Source organism: Diorhabda sublineata, chromosome 6, assembly GCF_026230105.1.
Source record: "Diorhabda sublineata isolate icDioSubl1.1 chromosome 6, icDioSubl1.1, whole genome shotgun sequence".
Lineage (NCBI taxonomy): Eukaryota > Metazoa > Arthropoda > Insecta > Coleoptera > Chrysomelidae > Diorhabda > Diorhabda sublineata.
The window spans coordinates 24706646-24728755 of NC_079479.1; the positions used below are offsets into that span (position 1 = coordinate 24706646).

Consider the following 22110-nt stretch of genomic DNA (forward strand, 5'->3'; position numbering starts at 1 on the left):
ATAAAAATCCTTCGTGTGTAATTAATTACGAAAGGTTCTTCATATAACATATTATTATTCGTTAAAAAATGCCTGCATTATGTTAAATGAAGGTTAAGGTTTTTATTTATTTATTGTTAATAAACGTCATTGATGTTGAATGTTTATTGATAAACTCATAAAAATGTTTATCAATTAACAGAATAGATAGAGAATTAGTGGTTAGAATAAGATAAAAAGTTAGTGAAATACGAAAATAAGCGATAATATGAGATTAAAATATGAACCCATTCTCTTGTTGATTTTATTTAATTGAAAGATGAGTCATTCTATTCAACACAATGTAGTTTATTACTTGAAATCGGATCGTTTGCACAATAAGCATTTTTTATTTGCGTTCTTTGTTTGAAAATATAACTGTGATATTTTAATTACCAACTAAAATTGGCTGTAAAAGATAAATTTTAACATCCTAATAAATTCGCTGCAAGTCTTGTTTAATTAATAAATAGTGAGTGAATAATATGGAACCTTTACCAAGTCCACGTTTAAGAGAGTTGAAAAAACCCGTACCTACACCTAGACGAAGTATTAAAAGCAATTTGCAACAAATTTCTGAACATTCTAAAAGTGAAGAATCTGCGAAAGAACATTTGAGCAACGTTTTGAATATTCCACCACCAAAAATCGAAACTAATAATAAATTAGTGTCTACAGAAAGTTTATGCAGCAGCAATGAAGAAACTACACACACAAATACGTTAACGAGGAAAGTAAGTTCAGTATCAAAACAATTAGCCGATGATATAAGTCAACTTGTACAAGATAGAAAAAGAGCAGTGATTGAGGGAACTAGACAAAGTGTTAGAAGAATTACTAGAAGATTCAGTTCAAGTTCTCAGAGTGAAAATGCTTCAGAAGAAACGGAACCGCCCATGAAAGGTGACGAAGATAGTATCAGTCTATTTAGTGCTATAACATTTAGTTCACCCCTGTTTTCATCAGAAAATATTTATAATAATGCAGAAAGTGAGAGTAGATCTACTTCATCTGAAGAAAATTCAATCGGATTGCCACCTCCAAGTCATCCTCCACCTCCTTTACCAGATGAAAGCTTATATGACGCCCCATCATCAATTTCTTCCAGTGGAAATTCTGGGAATTCGTTTCCTTCAAAACGTGAAAATTATGAAAGTGTTTTTCCGATTGTTTGTGAACCAAATGTTAGTAATGTCAATGATAATTTTAACTACTTATTTCGATCAGACTCTTGGAAATTTTATGATAGTGTTACTTCTAAGGATGGTAAAACAAATTGTGTTAATCCTCTAGATAATACTTCAAAAGGATCAGATACAAAAATCAATAATGAAGATCTCAATTTACAAGTTACTGAAAAGGTGGAAAGATCGGCGAGTGGAAGGAGTACTGTGTATGAAAACCATGAAATTCAGCTACAAATTCCACCTACAAGACCTCCACGTCCGTCAAAGAGTGTTATTTTACAGTTTGATCCTTTAACAAGGCCGGAAAATATTCCTATATCATGTAAGTCTTTTTAAATTTTTATAGAATAGAAACTTTCTAAATCATAAATTTATTTATAATATTATTAATATTTAAATAAACTTTAAAGGTCATTTAAATAATATTTACTGTATATATGATAGTCATTTATTTATTTATTTCATTAATTATCAATTAATCAATATTTGATTTGTTATTATCTAAAATTTATACTGATTATGAGATTGTGGGGTCTGGAAATTATTGGTAAAGAGTCTATAAGCTTTTGTTGCTGCAGTTCAAAATTGTTTCTGCTAGTTTCAAAAATTTAAGATCATTTGCAACGTGTTGCTAATGGATTTTGGTATAATAGTTACCTAGGAGCTAGTAATAAACTAGAAACAAACAAAAAACAATCACATTGTTATATTGAAAATTAACCCAGCTGCATACATAATTTCAAATATGTTGCTGATACATTTTGTTATAATAATGGTCTGTACAAGCAACAATAATATATATAAACTAGATTTTTTCAATATGTATCAGTTTGTATCAATTTGAGACTTGAAACAGGATAAAATAGAGCAGAAACTAAGTTTTTCTTCACATAAAGTTGAATTCATTCAAAATGTATTGGTTTATATAAATTCATGATTTAAAACCGGATAAATAGAGCAGAAACTTTGTTTCTCCTTATATAAAGTTGGATTTATTCAAAATATATTGGTTTATATCAATTTATGACAGAAATTAGCCATAAACTTTTTTTTGCAAAAATGTTAGAAATTGAATTTTGTTGCTAATTCTTTAGGTAGTTATTATAACAAAATTCATGAGCAACGAATCCCAGATTGTTTTAAAACCTGTGTGGCTACCAAAATGTCAATCCTGTACCCATATGAATCAATTCGTTACACATTTTTGGAACCTGCATTATGGAAAGTTTGCAAATTAGAAAAAAGAAGGTTACTTAATAATTATTCACCCTGTATCTTCAGTTTATAGGTATAGTAAGCAGAAATTATTCCCAATTAGATGACATACTAACAGTTTCTATTAAACTAAGAAGATTAGTTTTATAGAAAAGTGAATTTCCAAATTTTTCAGTGGATATAGGTCCATCTCCAAATGATATTAAATCCCTGGAAGAAATGCTACAAGGGGATCTATACGGAAACATATCAAATGCACACACTCTCGACGAGTGGAGCATATCCAACGATTCCGAAACTGATGACGTCATTAGTCCTCCTACTCCTCCCATACGTGTAGATTCATTACCAGAAGATGAACAAGAAACCGAAAAAAACAATCAGAAATCAAAAACTAACTGGTACACTCAAGGTAAATCATAAAAGTGTAACTAATTACCCATATTTGCTCATAAATAAAATAATATCTTTATGGTAGTTATTATATTTATATAACCTCCAAATAAAATCTATATAACTTGTTTTTTATAATGAAGATTGTTGGTAAATGTTTTTTCTATATATAGAAAATAATACAATCATCGACAGTGCCTCTAAGCAATTTTTTTATGTTCATATTTTCAACTATAACTACACTTCATGGTCTTTTGAGCCTTATATAAATAATACCTGGCTCGAAGGACCAGAAAGTGAAAATCTACATTTTTTCCTAGTTTCTCTTCTTTGAGTCTGATTCATATTTACTTTAGATAACCAAGAATCGAAACCGACTTTAACAGAACCGAAAAAATCCAATTGGTTCAAACAGGTGAAGGGTGTATTGGAAAAAGCACCTGAAGTAGTTAGAGGTATCAAAAATAGAGATAATGTTGTAAATAGAGCAGCCATAGGTGTTAATATGATCATACAAAAGAAAGGGATGCTTTATAAAGTACAAAACGGACCAGTTGAAGATTTGTTTGGCGAATACAGCGGTAGATGGTGTATTTTGGAAAATTCTAGTCTGTTGTGCTATTCCGATAATTCTTGCCAGAATCTGAAGGAACATTTTCCGGCTCAAAATATTTTGAGTGTTCAATTGCTGCAGGATAAGAAGTATAATTACAAGTATGTAAATATTACTGTTTTTTTTTAGATATTTAAGTTTAATTACAAGGTGTAAGCTGAGGGATGTTTTCGTATTTTTTTCCCAAGTAATTCAGTTGTTATGAAAAGTTTTTAGTGGATTTCTACAGATTTCTGTTTAATTGAAAAGTTATTTGTCAATTGTTGGTTATTTCCAGTTATTTTTGTTGCCTTGGTTTGTTTTTATGAATTATATTGTGAAGGTATTTATAAAATTCGATTTGGATACTTTTTGTTTGTTCTGTTTATTTGTTTTTTGTTTAATGAAAATTTTTTTTGTTACTTTCTGGTTATTTCCAGTTATTTTTGTTGCTTAGGGCTATTTTTCTGGATTATATTTTAAAGGCATTTATAAAAATCAAACTAAATATTTTTTGTTTCTTTCACTTTCACAAATCTGTTGTTTTTAAATCAATTTCAATGTTTTAAGTGTTGTTGTTATTGTACTTTTTTGTTTTTTACTTAGTATGTGTTGTTTTGGATGATTTTAGTACTTTCTAATTGCTCATTTTTCTTTGTCAATTATTAATATTAGTTCCTTGTTATTTTTAGTAATTTTTACTTGGTTTTCATTTGATTTGGATCAATTTTATTCTTTCGATTTCTTAATTTTTTTTATATGGTTTCAGGAACACTTTTTTAGTTGTTTTTTGCTTGTTTCCCAATAGTTTTTTAAATTCTTTTCTTAGTTTAAACGTTTCTTGGTAATACTTAATAATATTTGCTTATTTTGTTTACTTTCCAATTGTTTCTCTTTGTTTTTTTTACTCTTATGATTCTCCCACTTTTCCCAAAGTTTTTTCATATAGTTTGATTAGTTAAAATGTTTGTTAGTCATAGTTATATATTTGATTGTTTATATTAGTTTTAAATTTTATTTTTTCGTTTTCTTTTGATTTTATGATTGTACTTCAGGTAATAATTTCTTCACTTGTTCTTTTATCATGTTTTCAATTAGTTTTATTTGTATAGTTTCATTAGATTTTTTGGTAACACTTATTTATAGTTATCCATTTTATATGGTTACCTATTACTTTTCTTCCTTTTCTGTTGTGTTAAATTCATTATACTTTTATAATAACTTTTTGCTTGTTTTCAAATAGTTTTTCATATAGTTTCATTAATACAAATGCTTCTAAGTAATATTTTAAATGATTTTCAATGACTTTTTTTGGGCTTCTGTTCTTTTCATTATTTTAATTTTTTTTTTTCATAATTTTTTTGAACCTCTGCTTCAGTTAACTTCAGATTATGTCAATATAATTAATTTTTACCTATATATCCATCATTTTCTTAATATTTTTTCAATATATTCTCCTTTAGGTATGATAACGATGAACTCTACTGTTTCGAGTTGAATACCACTGGGAAAACGAGAGGCGGGCACATTTATGGTTCAAGAAATAGCGCTGAACGGAGAATTTGGGTTCAATTCATCTGCGAATCGCTCACGTGCAGGTTCTCCACTAAAATAACAACCAACATAAATCGAATGGGATGGGCGTATCTTCGAGAAGGTAACTTTCAATTTTTCAACCATATTTCCAATTAAATTCAGTGCCTAGGTTAAAGTAATAAGTGTTTTTGTTATTTCCATATAAAGGAAAGGTGTAAAAAACGCCCCAGTTCAATTTAGCTCAGTTATATCTTAAGGAATCATCTAAACCAGTCCGGTATTGTTCTTATTCCATTTCTGATCAAATATGTCTAGTTATATTTTCTAGAAACGACCATACTTAATCAGGAAGAATCTAGAATGTTCTAGAATCTCAAATTGTTTATTTAAGTAGTGCAGCCCTATCGAATTGGATAATAGTGAACTAAATTTTTCTAGAAACGTCTATACTTACTCAGGAAGAATCTAGAACGTTCTAGAACCTCTAATTGTTTGTACATGTAGGGCTTTGTTGTCAAATTGGAACTAAAATTTTCTGGAAACTTCGATACTTAATCAGGAAGAATATAAAACGTTCTAGTACCTCAAATTGTTTGTGTGCGTAGTGCAGCATTCTCAAATTGGTTAGTAGTGAACTAAAATTTCCAGAAACGTCTATACTTGCTCAGGAAGAATCTAGAACGGTCTAGAACGCATTGTTTGTATATGTAGTGCAGAGTTGTAAAAAGTAGTGAACTAATTTTTGGAAATATTAGTAATTCTTTGTTGTATATATGTTTGTAGGTGTTAGTGGTAAATGGATGGGAGCTTGGATAGTGTTAACACAAAGGGAATTTTGTTATGTGGTTGACGGTCAGCCTGTTAAACATATGGACTTGAGGAAAGCGAGGTGCATTGTTTTGCAACCATATTCGGATACTGATAACAATCCCAAAACCAACGACAAAGGTCCAAATATGTTGATCGATTGTCCGAATATGGTGTTATATTTGAGAATGTGGACTTCGAGGGAAACTAAGGTATCAATATATTGAGAATGTGACTGTTTTTTTTTTAATTTGATTTGAAAAATGAAATTTTTCATTAAATGGAATCTAAATTTTGAGAGATATTTTTTATCAAATTAAGCTCAGAGAGTCATTTTTTACCAGTTTAAGCTTCGGAAATTTTTTTATCTAATCAATTTTGTATAAAGACCAAATTAAGCTCAAAAAATCAACTTTTTTCTACATTATATGCAGAAGGGTCAATTCCACGACCAATTGATCTTGTAAAACTATTATTGAACTAACTTATACTGAGAAAACTTATATTTTGAAAAATTTTTAATTCGGAAAGACTATTTTTTGATAAATTGAATTTGGAAAAGCCAATTTTTGGATGATACAACTCGGAAAAGTAATTTTTAGACTAAATTAAATTTGGAAAAGAAATTTTTACAGAACTGACCTTAGAAAACACTCTTTTTAGTAAAAGAAAATAATTTTTAATCATATTTAATGAAGTAAAGCCAACTTTTGATGGTATCAAACCAATTTTTCATTAAATTGATCTCTTTTTTCACTTAATAGAATGAAAAAAATTCAAACTAAATTTGGAAAAACAAATTTTTGACAAAATTTACCTTACAAAAGCCTTTTTTGACAAAAGAAAATAATGTTTAATCAAATCTAATTAAATGAAGTCAACTTTGGATGGAATAACACCATTTTTTATCAAATTCTTCCTTTTTTCCATCAAATAGAATGAAACAAAATTCAATTTTTACTAAAAATCCATTTTAAACTAAATTAATCTGAGAAAACTCAACTCTTAACCAATTTTAACTTGGAAAAGCTATTTTTTGATCAAATTGAATTTGGAAAGGCCAATTGTTGGATAATACAACTAAGAAAAGTCATTTTTAGATCAAACTAAATTTGAAAAAGCAAATTGTTGACCTCTTTTGGCAAAATTGAATCAAGAGAAAACAATTTTTAACCAAATCCAATTTAGAAAATCTGTTTTCCAACCACATAGAATCAAAATAATTCACTATGTACAGAAAATCCTTTCTAAACAAAACTACACTGAGAAAACTTCATTCAACAAAAAATTCCAACTTTGAAAAGTTATTTTTTGATCAAATAAAACAGTTTTGACAAAATGTAATTTGGAAAATATAGTTTATGGCACAACTAAACTCAAAAAATAATTTTTTCACCAAATTAAATTCAGAAAATAAGATAAACTAATCAAAAAAGACAATGTTTAATCTAACTAATTAATCAACAATTTATATACAGGGAGTTATCTAAAATAACCTGAAATACCATTGCCTGTGCTTCTCCATTCTTATGAGTGATACATCTTGTCGTTAATAGTTTTTTTGGAATTGAAATGTGGAATTTATTTCAATAATAATTTTCCATTATTGACCCTACTGGCTAGGGTACTTCATCAATTTTATTCGTTTGTAACCCCTCATCCAATCTTTGATATCAGTTGCTTCAAGATCGTCTACTTATAGTCTCTCCATCAAAGTCGAGGTTGTTTTTTTCCAATTTGAGCCCCATGGAGCTCTACATAGTCCTTTAACATGACTGTCTGCATATGTAATCTAGAATTTCTTTTGCTGTAATTGCTTTTGGTACTCCAAATTAAGTCTGTCGGTATTTATTTAACGGTATCTTGTCGTTTTCTCAGGTGCCTGAAAAAATTTTGCTTGGAACTTTTTCTAGGTACATATTTTTATTTCAACCTTAGGTCCTTGATACAGATAAAGTAAATCTAATGATAGACTAATATTGTTAAATATCCAGATTGTAGTTTATAAAAAAACCATTTTTATAGGTTTGGTGCCACATAGTGAAATTAGAAGCACATAACAACGGGGCAAATATCGATCAACACCAACTAACCAAAAATGATATTCCTGTGGTAGTTGAGAAATGTATTAACTTCATTTATGCGCATGGTAAGTAGAAAAAACAAAACTTTTTTGATAATGTGTCTAACTGTTTTCATCTCTATTTTTTTTCACTTTATATCCACTAAAAATAATTCACACTTTTATTTTTATTAAATGGTTATATTAATCTAGTACATTAAGTCGATTATTTCAACTCCAATAACTTGACTCATCCCTAAAAATCTCTCGATTCTTTCCAAGTGTTTGGTACAAGGAGATTTCAAAAGTAGTTTAACTACACTGTTCACTTTTTCTCAGCCTTGGTACAGGAAAATGTTAAAAGTAGTTCATTTACACTTTTGTGATATTTAACCCCGTTTCAGGGAAAGTAGTTCATATATTCTTCTGATACGCTGTTTTCTGCAAATATTTTTTTAAAGTAGTTCATTTACACTGTTAGCTGCTGTTTAGGTGTCGGTGTTTGTTCTTTTCTTCTTTTATTATAATAATAATGATACACTATTGTATTTCGTATAAGCACAACTTTAATTACATATATTATTATCCTTGCATCTCATATATTGATGTCGAATTATTATTATACTTTAAGCAGATTTTTATAAACTTTACGTCTGCAACTCTTGTGGTGTGTATCTTGATTGCCCTGGGTTTTGCTGTCTCTCTTCTGGGCCCTCGTGGTCGCAGCGTTGCCAGGTTTAGCTTCCATATAAAATTTAGAAGTCGTAACATACCCGCGGCCTTAAAAGCACCAGCTTTTAACAGAGTATATAACAGTTACTTAAACTTAAGCACGCACGTTTATTTTTTTTACGGCAAAGGGCATAGTTTGGAAAAATCTGATGACAATTCCATTGTTGGTGAGAATTTCTGCAACTCGCGAGATATTGTCACTACCCCGGAATAATTTTGTTACGTGCCCCAATTTCCAGTTAAGAGGTGGAAGTTTGTCATCCTTTATAAGTAACAATATACCTTCTGCCAGCTCTCCATGGTTCGTCTTCCATTTAGATCGTTGCTGAAGTTCGGAAATGTATTCCTTATACCATCTCGTCCAGAAGTGTTGCCGAGCATTTTCGATTTTTTGGTATCTGGATAACCTGCTTTCCTTTTCTAAAATCATAACTGGCTCCAGAATTGAAGTTAGTGGACGACCAATGATGAAGTGAGCTGGTGTTAAAGGAGAAGGATCTAAAGGGTTAGTAGATAGCGGACAAAAAGGACGGGAGTTTAATATGGCCTCTATCTGACAGAGCAAAGTCGTGAACTCTTCAACAGTAAAGTTAGATTTACCAGAAACACGTTTCAAGTGATATTTCATTGCCTTAACCCCAGCCTCCCATAATCTACCAAAATGTGGAGCTTGGACTGGATTAAAGTTCCAGCGTATGCCTTGATTGTTCATAGAATCACTAATTAAACATTCATTTTGAGTGAGAAAATCATAGAGTTCTTTCAAGTTTCTATTTGCACCAATAAAATTTGTACCGTGGTCCGAATAAATTTGAGATGGTTTTCCACGTCGACTGATAAAGCGTTTCAGAGCCAAAAGGAAATCTTCAGTTGAAAGACTACTTACAAACTTAAGATGAATGGACTTTGTAGCCAAGCATATGAACAGACAAACATAACCTTTCATGATTTTTGAGCCATGTCCCCTTTTATTAAGTACATGAAAAGGTCCGGCATAATCTGTACCTGTGATTTGAAAGGGGAAACCAGATAAAAATCTATCAGTTGGTAAATTTCCCATAATAGGTTGGACTGATTTTGGTTTTAATCTATAACATTGTATACATTTATGAACAATAGATCTAGCTAGGTTGCGAGCGGCAACTGGCCAATACGTTTCTCGTATATTATATAATAATTGTAATGGTCCTGCATGTAATAAGTTTTTATGCTCTTGTTCAAAAAGAAGTTTCGTTAAATGGTGTTTCGACGACAAAATCATTGGATGGTTTTTATTGAAATGAAAATTTGAATTCTGCAAACGACCTCCAACTCTAAGTATACCGCTCGTGTCCGTGTTCATAAACGGGTTTAAAGATAAAAGTTTACTTTTTTTGTCAATTTCATTCCCAGCTTTTAAATCATTATACTCCTTATTGAACGAAGATATTTGGGATAGTTTTACAAGCAACTTCAAAGAGTTATCTAATTCTGTTGTTGTAAAAACACCAAACGATCGATTTTCTTTATTATTTGAGCAATTTTTTATAAGTCTTAAGATGAAAGCCATGCACCTCCTCAATCGATTCAAATTAGAAAACCTTTCGAATGGAAATTTAAATTCAGACACTGCTACCAAAGTAGTTTTTATTTCTGGGGAATAGACGTCTTATTGTCTTTTGGCCAAAGGTCAGGGCTCTCTTGGAGCCAATATGGACCCTGCCACCATATATTTGAATTATTCAAACTACTAGGATAAGAGCCTCTTGATAAAATGTCTGCAGGATTTTCTCAACTTGGAACATAACGCCATGAACTGCTATCAGTTAACTCCTGTATTTCAGCAATTCGATTACGAACGAATGGTTTTAACAAATGAACTGGAGTTTTAGTCCAACCCAACACTATTGTGGAGTCAGACCATAATGTTACAGAATTGAAATCAAGCCTCAAAGAAGTAGTAACCTTATTAACAAGTTTAGCCAGAAGATGGGCTGCACATAATTCTAACCGAGGGATTGTTAGTGATTTAATTGGCGCAACCTTAGCTTTAGAGATAAGCAAATGACAAAATGTTTCACCATAGCAATTTTTTGATCTGACATACACAGCTGCACCATATGCTACCTCAGAAGCGTCTGAAAAGGCATGTAATTCTATTTGTGTGGAATTATCACAAATAACATGTCGCTGAATTTTTAAATAATTTAAAGACGGAAGTTCTTGTATAAAATTGTTCCATTTAACTTGTAATTCATGGGAAACTGGACTGTCCCAAGATAGATTTTCCTTCCAAAGTTGTTGTAACATTACTTTAGCAATTATAATGCAAGGGCCAAGTAGACCCATTGGATCGAATATTCTGGATATGCCTGAAAGCATAACTCTTTTTGTTAAACATTCACCCTTCATTTCAACATCAATATGGAATATTAATTTATCCGTTTTACTCATCCACGATATACCTAAGGTTTTTGCAACATCATCTTCGCCAATGACTAGACCTTCCGAAGAATCAGCAAGTTTACCTTCTTTTAGATCATGCATTATGTCCGGAAAGTTTGATCGCCACTTTCGAAGTGGAAAGCAGCCTGATCCAAGAACTTCACATAATTTAAGACAACTTTCTTTTGCAATGTGAATGTCATCGAAACCTGTCAAAAGGTCATCGACATAGAAGTCGTGAAGAATAATATTAGAAATAATCGGGAATTCTCTTTCACAAAATTTACCTAATTCTACTAAACACCTAATAGCTAAAAATGGTGCACTTGTAGTACCATAAGTTACCGTGGAAAGTTCACAGACACTTAGTGCTTTATTTTCGTTATCTCGCCATAGAATTCTTTGCATTTTATGCTGATCTTTTGACACCAAGACCTGACGGTACATTTTTTCAATGTCCGCGGTAACAACGTATTTATATTATCTAAAGCGTAATAATATTGACACTAAATCATCTTGAATTACCGGTCCTTTTAGCTGAAGTTCATTAAAACTTGTAGTTCGCGCCGAGGCGTCAAAAACTGTCCTTAATTTCGTTGTTGCGCTATGCATACGTAGAATTCCATGGTGCGGTAAATAATAGGCATCCTCATGATTTACTTCAGATACCTCTCCTATGTTTTGCATATGATTGAGCTTTTCATATTTGAGGATAAAATTCTTGTACATTCTTGAGACTTGGTATTCTTTTGAGAATTTTTGCTCAAGCGATTTGATTCTTCTTTTGGCTAGACCTAAAGATTCACTTAATATTTTTGGACTTGCTTTCAATGGAATCGATACAACAAAACGACCTTCTTGAGTTCTTGTTGTTGTGTCTTTAAAATGAGTTTCACAGTCCATTTCCTCCTTGAACCAAGGACTGGCAGTTTTAACACTTTCTATTTCAAAGAATTTTGATAACTGGTCTTGGATATATAAATCACCTTCATTTTTAACCAAATTACAAACTATATTATTAGAAATTTGAAAGCCTTGTATTTTACCCGAAACCAACCATCCAAGCTGAGTTTCCTGTAAAACAGGACCATTTGTATTTAACTTCAATTGGTTTGGACATAAAACATTCCAAAAAATATCAGCACCTATCAGCATCTCGATTGGTCCGGGCTTATGGAAGTTTTTATCAATCAAATTGATATATTTAGGTATCAATAGCTTTTGCTTATCAATGTAAAATGTAGGCAAGTTTCCAGTTATTTCTGGCAAAATAAAACAAGACAAGTCCGTCATAAAATTTATATTTCACATTAGAGACGGCACTGTTCAAACCAGAAACAGCGAAATTTATTGTTTGCTTTGGAATATTTAGTTTTGAGTGAAGAGACTCAGTTATAAAGGAAGACATTGATCTTGAATCTAGAATAGCTCACAGGTACGTAAGCACCATAACTGTTTAAAACATCTACTACTACAGTGGATAACAGAATTTGAAAATGTTCCGAAATATTTTCTTCATTCAAAAAACTTTCCTGTAATTTTGTAATTTTATTGCTAAAAACAGAAACTTTTCCTTTAAGAACACCTCGTTTTTTAATTAAGGTTTTAAATAGATCTTCAACCATTTTAATTTGAAAATGATGCAATAATAATCTTTGTGCGAAATTTAAATTGTTGGCAACAGTGTAATATGAACGCACAACAACACTAAGAATTCTAACAAAAAACTAAACTAATAATTCGTGTTAGGTATAAAATCGTAAACAAAATATACCGGCGAAAGCGACCCTTTTTTGTGGATAACTCTACTCTTTTCTACAACAATATATTATAAATACATATGAATTGTGTGCATAAGAATAAATCAATTGTAAATAATATTATGATATGGCGATAGCAATTTATTTTATTTTTATGATTAAATCAACAACTCAAGGCAACGCCAATATAATATATAAATTAAAATTTCAACTATATATGAAATAATTTAAATTGATATAAGGTTGAATTAACTTTACTCTTCAAACAAAGGCCACATTTGAAAGGATTTCAAAGCAAAATAAAGGAAAAAACTCACTTTTTTGTCTGTCGGCTTATCATCGGAATTAGCTGGATATCGTCTCATCTGGCTCGAAGGACCAAATGTTTAGGTGTCGGTGTTTGTTCTTTTCTTCTTTTATTATAATAATAATGATACACTATTGTATTTCGTAAACGCACAACTTTAATTACTTATATTATCCTTGCATCTCATATATTGATATTGAATTATTATACATTAAACAAATTTTTATAAATTTTACGTCTGCAACTCTTGTGGTGTGTATCTTGAATGCCCTGGGTTTTGCTGTCTCTCTTCTGGGCCCTCGTGGTCGCAGCGTTGCCAGGTTTAGCTTCCATATAAAATTTAGAAGTCGTAACAGCTGCTTATTTTCAACCCTGTTAGGAAGAAATTCCAAAAGGAGATCATATATACTATTTATTTCTTCTTAGCCACTGTTACACTGTTTATTTTTTCTCAGCCTTGTTACAGGGAAGTTTCAAAATTAGTTAAAATACACTGTTTGTTTATTATCAGCCGCTGTTCTCTGTTATAGAAAGACTTCAAAAATAGTTTACAATGTTTGCGTTTTATCAGCCCTATTGTAAAGAAATTTTAAACGTAGTTCAAGTACACCATTTGTTAATTATCAGCCACAGTTGTGTTACAGGGAGATTTCAAAAGTAGCTCGTTTACACCTTTTGCTTTTTCCCATCCTACTACAAGGAAATTTCAAGATTAGTTCAAACACACTGTTTTTTATTATCAGCCGCTATTTTCTGTTATAGAGACACTTCAAAAGTAGTTCATTCACACTGTTTGTGTTTTATCAGCCCTATTGCAAGGGAATTTCAAAAGTAGTTCTTTTCACTGTTTTCTTTCAGCCCTTCTACAAAGAACTTTAAAAGTAGTTAAAGTATACAGTTTTGTTTGCTTATTATCAGACATTGTTCTCTGTTACAGAGAGACTTGAAAGTAGTTCATTTGTACAGTTTACTTTTTCTCAGGTCTGTTACAGGGAAATTTCAAAAGTAGTTCATTTACACTGTTTCTTTTTTCACGGCCACTATTTTCTGGCTCCAGGATGTTTGAAATTAAACCATTTTATATGAAATAGTATTTTATTTAATGAAATATCATCTAATTGTTTGGACTTCCCTTAGACTTGATGGTTTGTCATTTGAAGTCATCAAAGTAAATCTAAACCATATAAATTATTCATTTCATTTCTTGTCTGGCAAGAATTTCGATTTTTACCAACTTTTGTTTCACTCAATCCTTTTTAATGACCTTGAAAAATTCACAATCAATTCCATATTTTTAATACAGGGTCACTTCTAATAGTTTTATTAATTTTAGGTAGTATGACTGAAGGTATTTACCGAAGACCTGGACAAGGTTCTCTGGTTTCAGAGCTACTAACAAAATTCAGAAAAGACGCTTTCGCCGTCCAATTAACCAGCGATTTATGTACAGAACTCGAAGTAGCAACGGCGTTGAAAAGATTTTTTAGAGATTTACCGGAACCTCTGTTGGGTAGTAACCAACGTCAGTACTTTTACGAAGTTTCCAGTAAGTACTCTCATTTATCCTTAATAACAAATTCCAAACATATTCGATTGTTTCCAGAACATAAAAACAAAGAAGAAAAGATAAGAATGTATAAGGCTGCATTGGATCAATTACCTACGGTGTCTTATAATACAACAAGGAAATTAATCGGTCACCTACATTTCATAAGTTCTCAAAGTTCTAAAAATTTGATGACTGTCGAGAACCTCTCCAGCATATGGGGTCCTACTTTAATGCATTACGAGGTTAGAACATCATTTTACCGGAAGTTTTGTGCTCTATTGGGTCATTTTTAGGATGTAGACGGTGAAATAAACGTAAATCATGACCATCAACTCGATACCGAAGTAGTTAGTCAATTGATAAGATATTATCGACACATATTTCCCGAAGATCCTGGGGATTTGGAAAAAGAAAAGATGATGTTGAGGGTGCTCGAGAAATATTCTAAATCACAACAAAGTAAAGTTGCAAATAAATCGGCAGGTGATTTAAGAATATGGGTATATCTTCATAATAAGGAAGGTCAATCTTATAACGTTTCGGTAAGAAAAACCAGTAAAATGACACTAATAATTACGTTATTTGGTCCTTCGAGTCTTCTAGTCGATTAAAATCCGGCTCTAAAGACCAGAATAAGTCTAATTATTAAAATTATCCTAATAATTACATTATCTGGTCCTTTGAGCTGGATATTAATCAACTTCTAGTTGATTAATATCAGGATCGAACGACCAAATAGTGTAATTTTGATAATCAGTTAAGGGTGATACATGTTTTATTCATTATTTCATCACTATTTGGTCCTTCGAGTCTTCTAATTATACTGTTTGGTCCTTCGAACCTACTAATTACACTATTTGGTCTTTCAAGCCTTCTAAATTACACTATTTGATTCTTCTAGTCTTCTATATGATATGTATCCGGCTCGAAGGACCAAATCGCATAATTAGAAGGCCGGATAGGCTAAAAATAGTGTAATTTTAATCATCATTGAAGGTAATGAACGTTGTATTTAGTATTATATATATACAGGAAAATAAATTGTACTTGCTCTATTTCTCCTGATATCTTCCATATTGCAACTTTTGTCCTAGGTATAGTAATAATTTCGACTTGGTCCTTTTTTTCCTCTGATTTCAATAAAAATCTACAGGGTTGTTGCAGTTCACTGCAAGTATTTGTACATATCTATATATAGTATATCTTTTTATAGAGCCGGCAACGCCGTACATTTCTTTAATTCGTTTTCGAGGCGACATCGGCTAGGGTCAAGTAACCAGCACAGACCACACCAGACACGCAACTCAATAATCTGGAAGTGGCAGACGAGAGAAACAGTTGTTGTTCTTCTCTCTCATCGCGATATAAAACGTACCTAGGTGGCGCTCTTGGCCGACGAATAGCGGGATTTTTAATTTTGAATTAAAATTTAATTTAAAATGTTTTTAAACATGTAGAAAAATAATTGAAACAAAAATTGAGCATTGTCAAATTGTATTTGCATAAGTACAACAAAGATTCACTATAATAATAATGCTATGTCACATCTTTTCATAACAAACACAGACTGAATGAGAACTAGTAACATTAGATCATAGGGATTCCAAGAAAACTGAAACAAAACGTTATGCAAGAGGACAAAATTGTTTGTAAATGTGGACCCAATGAATCAGAATTTGATGGTACTGTAGGTGTATGAATTGTCCAAGAAGTAGACATTTAATGGTATTGTTATTATTTATGCAAAATTTTTCTTTTTGTGCGTGCTGACATTTGCTGGCTGGCTTCAGATCTTAAATTTCGGACAAGTCTTGTACAGTACCATGGGATTCCGATTCTACATATACTTTTAAGTAAAAAATCTTTCAAAAAATAAAAATGTTCCTCACAAGTAATAAATGAGAAATCAATTTCTTGGTTAAGCAAATTTGTTGCTACATCTTGTAGGTTATTCTTTTCACAAATAATCGGTAGCTTATTCTCTAAAACTGTAATACCAATACCAACCGCAATAACAAACTTTTTAGAAGGATAAAACAATTTATTCTTAGAATTTGAGAATTCCTTACTGGAAATAAATTGATTACATGGCTCATTGTCATCTTAGCTCAAGATGTAACTGCATCTATCGCAAGCGACCCTGCTTCCTCTTCACAATAACCATCAACTTTTGCTTTCTTGGTGTTATCTGTGTTGAACACAAGCCTTCAACGTCCTTAAAAAGAGTCCTTCTACATCTAACTGTACTTGAAATTGGTGTGACAGCCCGTTGGGATGGTGACTGCGAGGAATTTGTTTTCTCATGTTCAGTTACTTCACTGTTTGCATTACTTAATGATTTGGTATGTTTGTTTACTTTTTTATTTGCTATCTGGTCCAGTCCCTAAAATTATTATTTTCATTGTAAAATACAAACCTAATTAATATTAGAATACAACCTTCATAACATGGTCCTTCTGGACTTCCAGAATTGTGGGCACTGCATCAGCTTTCAAACGTAAAACTGAGGTACACAGCACAAATCTATCTTTTGTGAAATGCTCATTGCAGATTCTAACATGGCCACATAGTGGTCTATATTTCATTCCCATAGCTTCCTGCCATATTTGCGACCTGTAACACACATGTAATTATTGTACATTGTAAAATAGCAACCTGTTTTTTAGTTTCATCTGGTACAGCTCGATTTTAATCTTTGCAGTAAGGAAACCTCAGTAATAAAAAACCAAACATTCATCTAACATGCATAAACGTATGGGTACTTACACAACAAGATAATAAATTTTCTGTTTACCTGTCTGCGCTACGGGGAAAGCAAAATAAATGCTTTACGTCGTCTTCAGAATTACCGCACACAATACAAAATCTCATTTTCCGGTGAATGATGATTATTGAAACTACACAAACCCACAAATAGAATCCAAGTGCATGTAGCGTGATGAACAAAACAGAACGGCGGGGTTTTACATGTGTCATTTCACATTCCATTTATTAATGTCAATTATGGTAGTGACATCTGTGTGCAAATAATGTAACTTTCGAAAGATTTCTGTAAATACAAAAGCGCCTCTACAAACGTTTTGTAGTAAGTGTGATAAAGACAGATAAATACGATTTGTAATGTACTGAACAATGATGAAAAAAACTGCCTCCTTTTTGGATCTACTTTCCCGTCTGGTGTGGTCTGTGGTAACCAGTATAATAAATGACTCGAAACTAGAAACTTCTTTTGTTTATAACCTAAATATCAAGTAATTCACAACGGTCCTTCGAGATAAAATAATTAAATTTAACATACACTCGATTGATTGGAAATCTTTCACTTCGAGTATCACCAAGGGTAAATCAATTTCCATCTTCGGTTCATTATAGTTGCTATATTTCTTCTGATGTCTTGTTCTTTCTTTCCATATTGTGAATTCTGTCCTGTGTACTTTGTGTTCTATCTTCGATAAAATTATTAATCATCTTAATGATTCACCCCATCTCAATATCAGTTGTAAATAATTTAATTAAGTTCGAGGACCACATCCTGAGAAATATTTTTCAGTAAAGTGTAGTTGAAAACTTCTGCTTTTCACATTTTTTTTGTCACAATAATCATCTCCTATTTTTTTTGTAGGTGGGCCCAAATAAAACTGCTTATGATATTTGTAAAGAATTAAGCTCTAATATCAAATTTGCTGTTCACGAACTGGTTTTGGAAGAGATCATTTTGAACGATAAACTAATAAGGCCGATACATTACCAAGAAAAGGTGAGTGATTGAAGAAAAGCAGTAAGGCATAAATAATGAGTTAGAGGGGAATAAGAATTTGAAAAAGTGGAAAAGTTCAATTACGATGTTGGTAGTGATAGAAAGAGAAGAAGATTGAAGAATAGTGAAAAAAAAACAATTCTAGTGCTAATAAAAGTTGATAACAGTGAATATAATCAATCTATAAAGTACCTAGAGAAATAATTGGTGAAGATATAGAGAAAAGAGTATAAAAAATAAGAATAAAATGGCTCAAACATGTAGCATCCCGCAGGGGGTACTAGGAGGTAGCAGAAGACAAGAAATACCCGGATCTAAGTGGTTAAATGAAGATGATTTAAGAATAGTGGGAGGAGAACCAATTCTAGTGCCAATAAAAGTTGGTAACAAGTGATTATAAACAACTTATGAAGTACTGAAAGAAAGAATCGGTAAAGATATAGTGAAATGAATGTGGAAACAAAGAATATAATACCTCAACCAAGTTGCATAGCGCAGAAGAAACCAGGAGGTGGCAAAAGACAAGAAAGACCCAATGAATTTGTGAAACGTTAGATGGAAAGAAAAATACTTAATGGAGCAAAATTAATGAAGAAAGTGAATTTAAGAAGCATTTATGCGACATACCCCATAAGAGATGTTTATAACACTTTTTACTACCAAGCAAAACATTTAAAACTTCAAAATACAACCAGAATTATAATTTAACCCATGAAGAGTGTGCTGCAACTGTTGCATCGATTGTAGAAGTACAGTAATCGATTACTAGACCAATAAAAAGGTTCCTAAAATTAGAAAGAAAGAAAAATCAATGCTGTAGACCTTAAAACATAATATAGATTTAAAAGTAACTGTCTTTAGATTTAGCAGTGAAGACAGTTACATTTAAACTTTTTGGACTTTGATGGTCATATATATTTTATTTACGGTCAACGATTGTCGTTTTCCAGTATATAGTAGAGATTTTTATCCAAATCATAATTTTTCTTGAAGAGTTTGGAATCTTAGCAATGGTACCAACAGTTTGTAAGTTATATCTCAATCCAATAGAGACTCTTTATGTGTTTAGAGCATAATTTACACATACTATATCTCAAATTGATTAAAATGAGATCAAAAGTACTATGAGTGATGTTAAATAAGTCTTTTTATCATTTATAAACTTATTTGGTACTTTTTTTTCACAAATATCTTTCAATAAGGTGAAAGTATTGGTTCTGAAGCGTTTCATTAATGAAATAAGGGTAGTTTCGGAATCATATTGACATAAAATTCAATTTATCCTATAAATTTGTATGTTTTAGGTTCTCAATGTCGTCTTGAAATGGGGATACTGGGATGAACAAGACAGGAAAGATAATTATTTAACACTGGCGCCTTTATCCAAATATTGGGAATATATTTTGGATAAACCATATCCTGTATCAGGAGAAATGAGATTCGCGGATAGCAAAACGAGACTGTTTAAATTATTCACTTTCCAATTTTCTCAAGGAAAATTGACTTGTTTCAAAGATAAATCGGTAAGTTAAAAAAATGATAAAAAAATAATTTCTACCCTGATTTATTTTTTATATTTACAGGGAGAAGTTACTTTAAATTGTTGGAATATCGAAGATATAGTTTGGTATTTGGGTCACGAATCAAAACGTAGTACACAATCGAGATGGACAATCACTTTCATCGATGCCAATTCGCATCCCATCAGATCGAAAAATTCTCCTTATTTTGGATCAGTATTAGTTTGGAACGATGCCGCTACAAGAGCTAATTGGTTGAGCGCCATGTTGAAAGCCAGATATCCCAATAACCTAACGCCGCCTCCAAATTTGGTGTCTATCGAGTAAAATAACGATTTTTAATTCTAATAGTGTTAGAAAAGAATGTTTTTTAAATGGTGTACAAAAATGGTCATCATGTAACGAAAATTTTCGAATTTATATCGAAAACCAACAAATTTTTCAAATTATCATCCCCAATTTTCAATACTACCTCTAAATTACCTCCATGCTTCCATTTTCATTGTAATAGATGTCATTTATCGTCCCGTGGTTGTTTCAACTGCGTTCTCTTTCCACTTTTTCTAGTAATACCATTAGTAGACAAAAATCGAGAGGTATATGGTCTAGAGAGTGTAAAGACCATGATCTGGAGTTAGTTCTGTCTTTCCAAGCGTTTGTTAAACTTTTATCCAAAAGTTTATCTTGATCTTGATGGAAATGTGCGCAAAATCTTACATAAAAATTGAAAACTACTGTTAGTTTGAAGTCAAAAGGTGTATGAATTCTGGAAAGCGTGGTGACCATGATGTGGAACCAGTTCTGCTTCACCAACTGTTGGAAAACAATTATACACATTTAGATTGAGATCTAGACATGAATGTGCAGGAATTCTTTTATTAAAATAGGAAACTACTGTAAGATCGAAGTTGAAAGATATATAAGGTTTGGAGAGCTTGGAGACCAAGTTTCTGAACCAGTTTCGACTCTCCACGTGTTTGTAAAATTGTTCCAATGATGAATTCTATCATGACGAAAATTTAGTGGAATAATTTTAGATTGAAGTTGAAATGTCTGTAAAACCTGGAAAACGTACAAATTAAGCTTTTGACCAGTTCTCTCCAGGTGTTTGGAAAATAGTTGAACATGTATTAGCCCCCATCTTGCCAAAATTGTTCAGGAAATCATTCATAAAACTATTCAACTATTCCTGTATAGAAGCTTCCAAGCGGTAACAATCATCTTAACGAAAATGCGCAAGATATCTTCCATTAAAAGTGGAAAAACTGCTAGATAAATTGGAGAGTTGTAAAGTCTGGAAAGCGCGAAAACCATGCTTTTTAACCGGAAATCTGCCATACATCGGTTGTCCGATCCCAATATAATGGTCGATTAATATGTAGAAAACTATTTGGGTCTATAATGGGGTCCAATAATTGTTTTCAGAAAACATTAATCCATTTTTTTTGTTATCAAATAAATTTGAGTTATGAATAAAAAATCTGATATTTTTGTTAATAACTCAATTTTTATGACTAATATGTATGAATTTATTTAAAAAAATAATTTGGTGACCTTTGGACTTGGATAAATGGATTTAAAAATATTCCAAACGTCCACCATTTTTCGTTTATCACCCATCCTAAAATATTATTTTTTAGAGGGTAAACATTTTAACTGATTCGAATTTGAATATAAATACTTCCTCTATGATGTGCCTTCAAAACATTTATTTTTTTTCTATTAAGAAAATGTATTTTACTCCAATATTTTATTATCAATCATATTTATATACAAAGTAATTTTGAAATATTAAATTTTATATGTTAGATCCACAGATTTTTTAAATAATTGTTATTGTAATGAAATAAATATTGAATTATCCAATTTTGTTATACTAAAGTCCTTTACATTTAATATTACCACTTACTAAACAGCAATAACTCGACGTAAGCTCTGAAGATGATAACTTGGCTATCAAAACGCTCGTCACAGTGTAATTGTTATTGTTGGATGGCTACCGAAATTTTTCTCTTTTATAGCTTATTCTTTACCCAGAATACTTTTTTTGCTTTTTCTATGTCCTCGAGGCAATTTACTGCCTGCTTGCAGTTGACGTCGTTTTTCCGTCAAGACAGATGCTCCCTAGTTCTTCATTGCATTTTTCGTGATATTTGTCGGTTGTTATTCCCATTTTCTGGAATCTTGTGTATGTACGATGTCTAGTGATTCCTCCAACGACTAGCTAATCCATCGGCGGGCCCAGAACCCG

At 31.5% G+C, this 22110-nt stretch overlaps 1 protein-coding gene across 1 annotated transcript; it reads left to right on the top strand.

The window, feature by feature from the left end:
- The first annotated feature begins 104 nt into the window (after window positions 1-104).
- On the top strand, window positions 105-21722 carry LOC130445641 (arf-GAP with Rho-GAP domain, ANK repeat and PH domain-containing protein 2). Its single transcript, XM_056781392.1, has 12 exons — window positions 105-1527; window positions 2596-2832; window positions 3170-3527; window positions 4869-5062; window positions 5725-5960; window positions 7774-7897; window positions 14367-14579; window positions 14637-14824; window positions 14876-15124; window positions 18205-18339; window positions 19644-19862; window positions 19923-21722. The coding sequence occupies exons 1-12, from the start codon at window positions 504-506 to the stop codon at window positions 20184-20186; spliced, it is 3441 nt and encodes a 1146-aa protein (XP_056637370.1). The 5' UTR covers window positions 105-503; the 3' UTR covers window positions 20187-21722.
- Window positions 21723-22110: the final 388 nt, after the last annotated feature.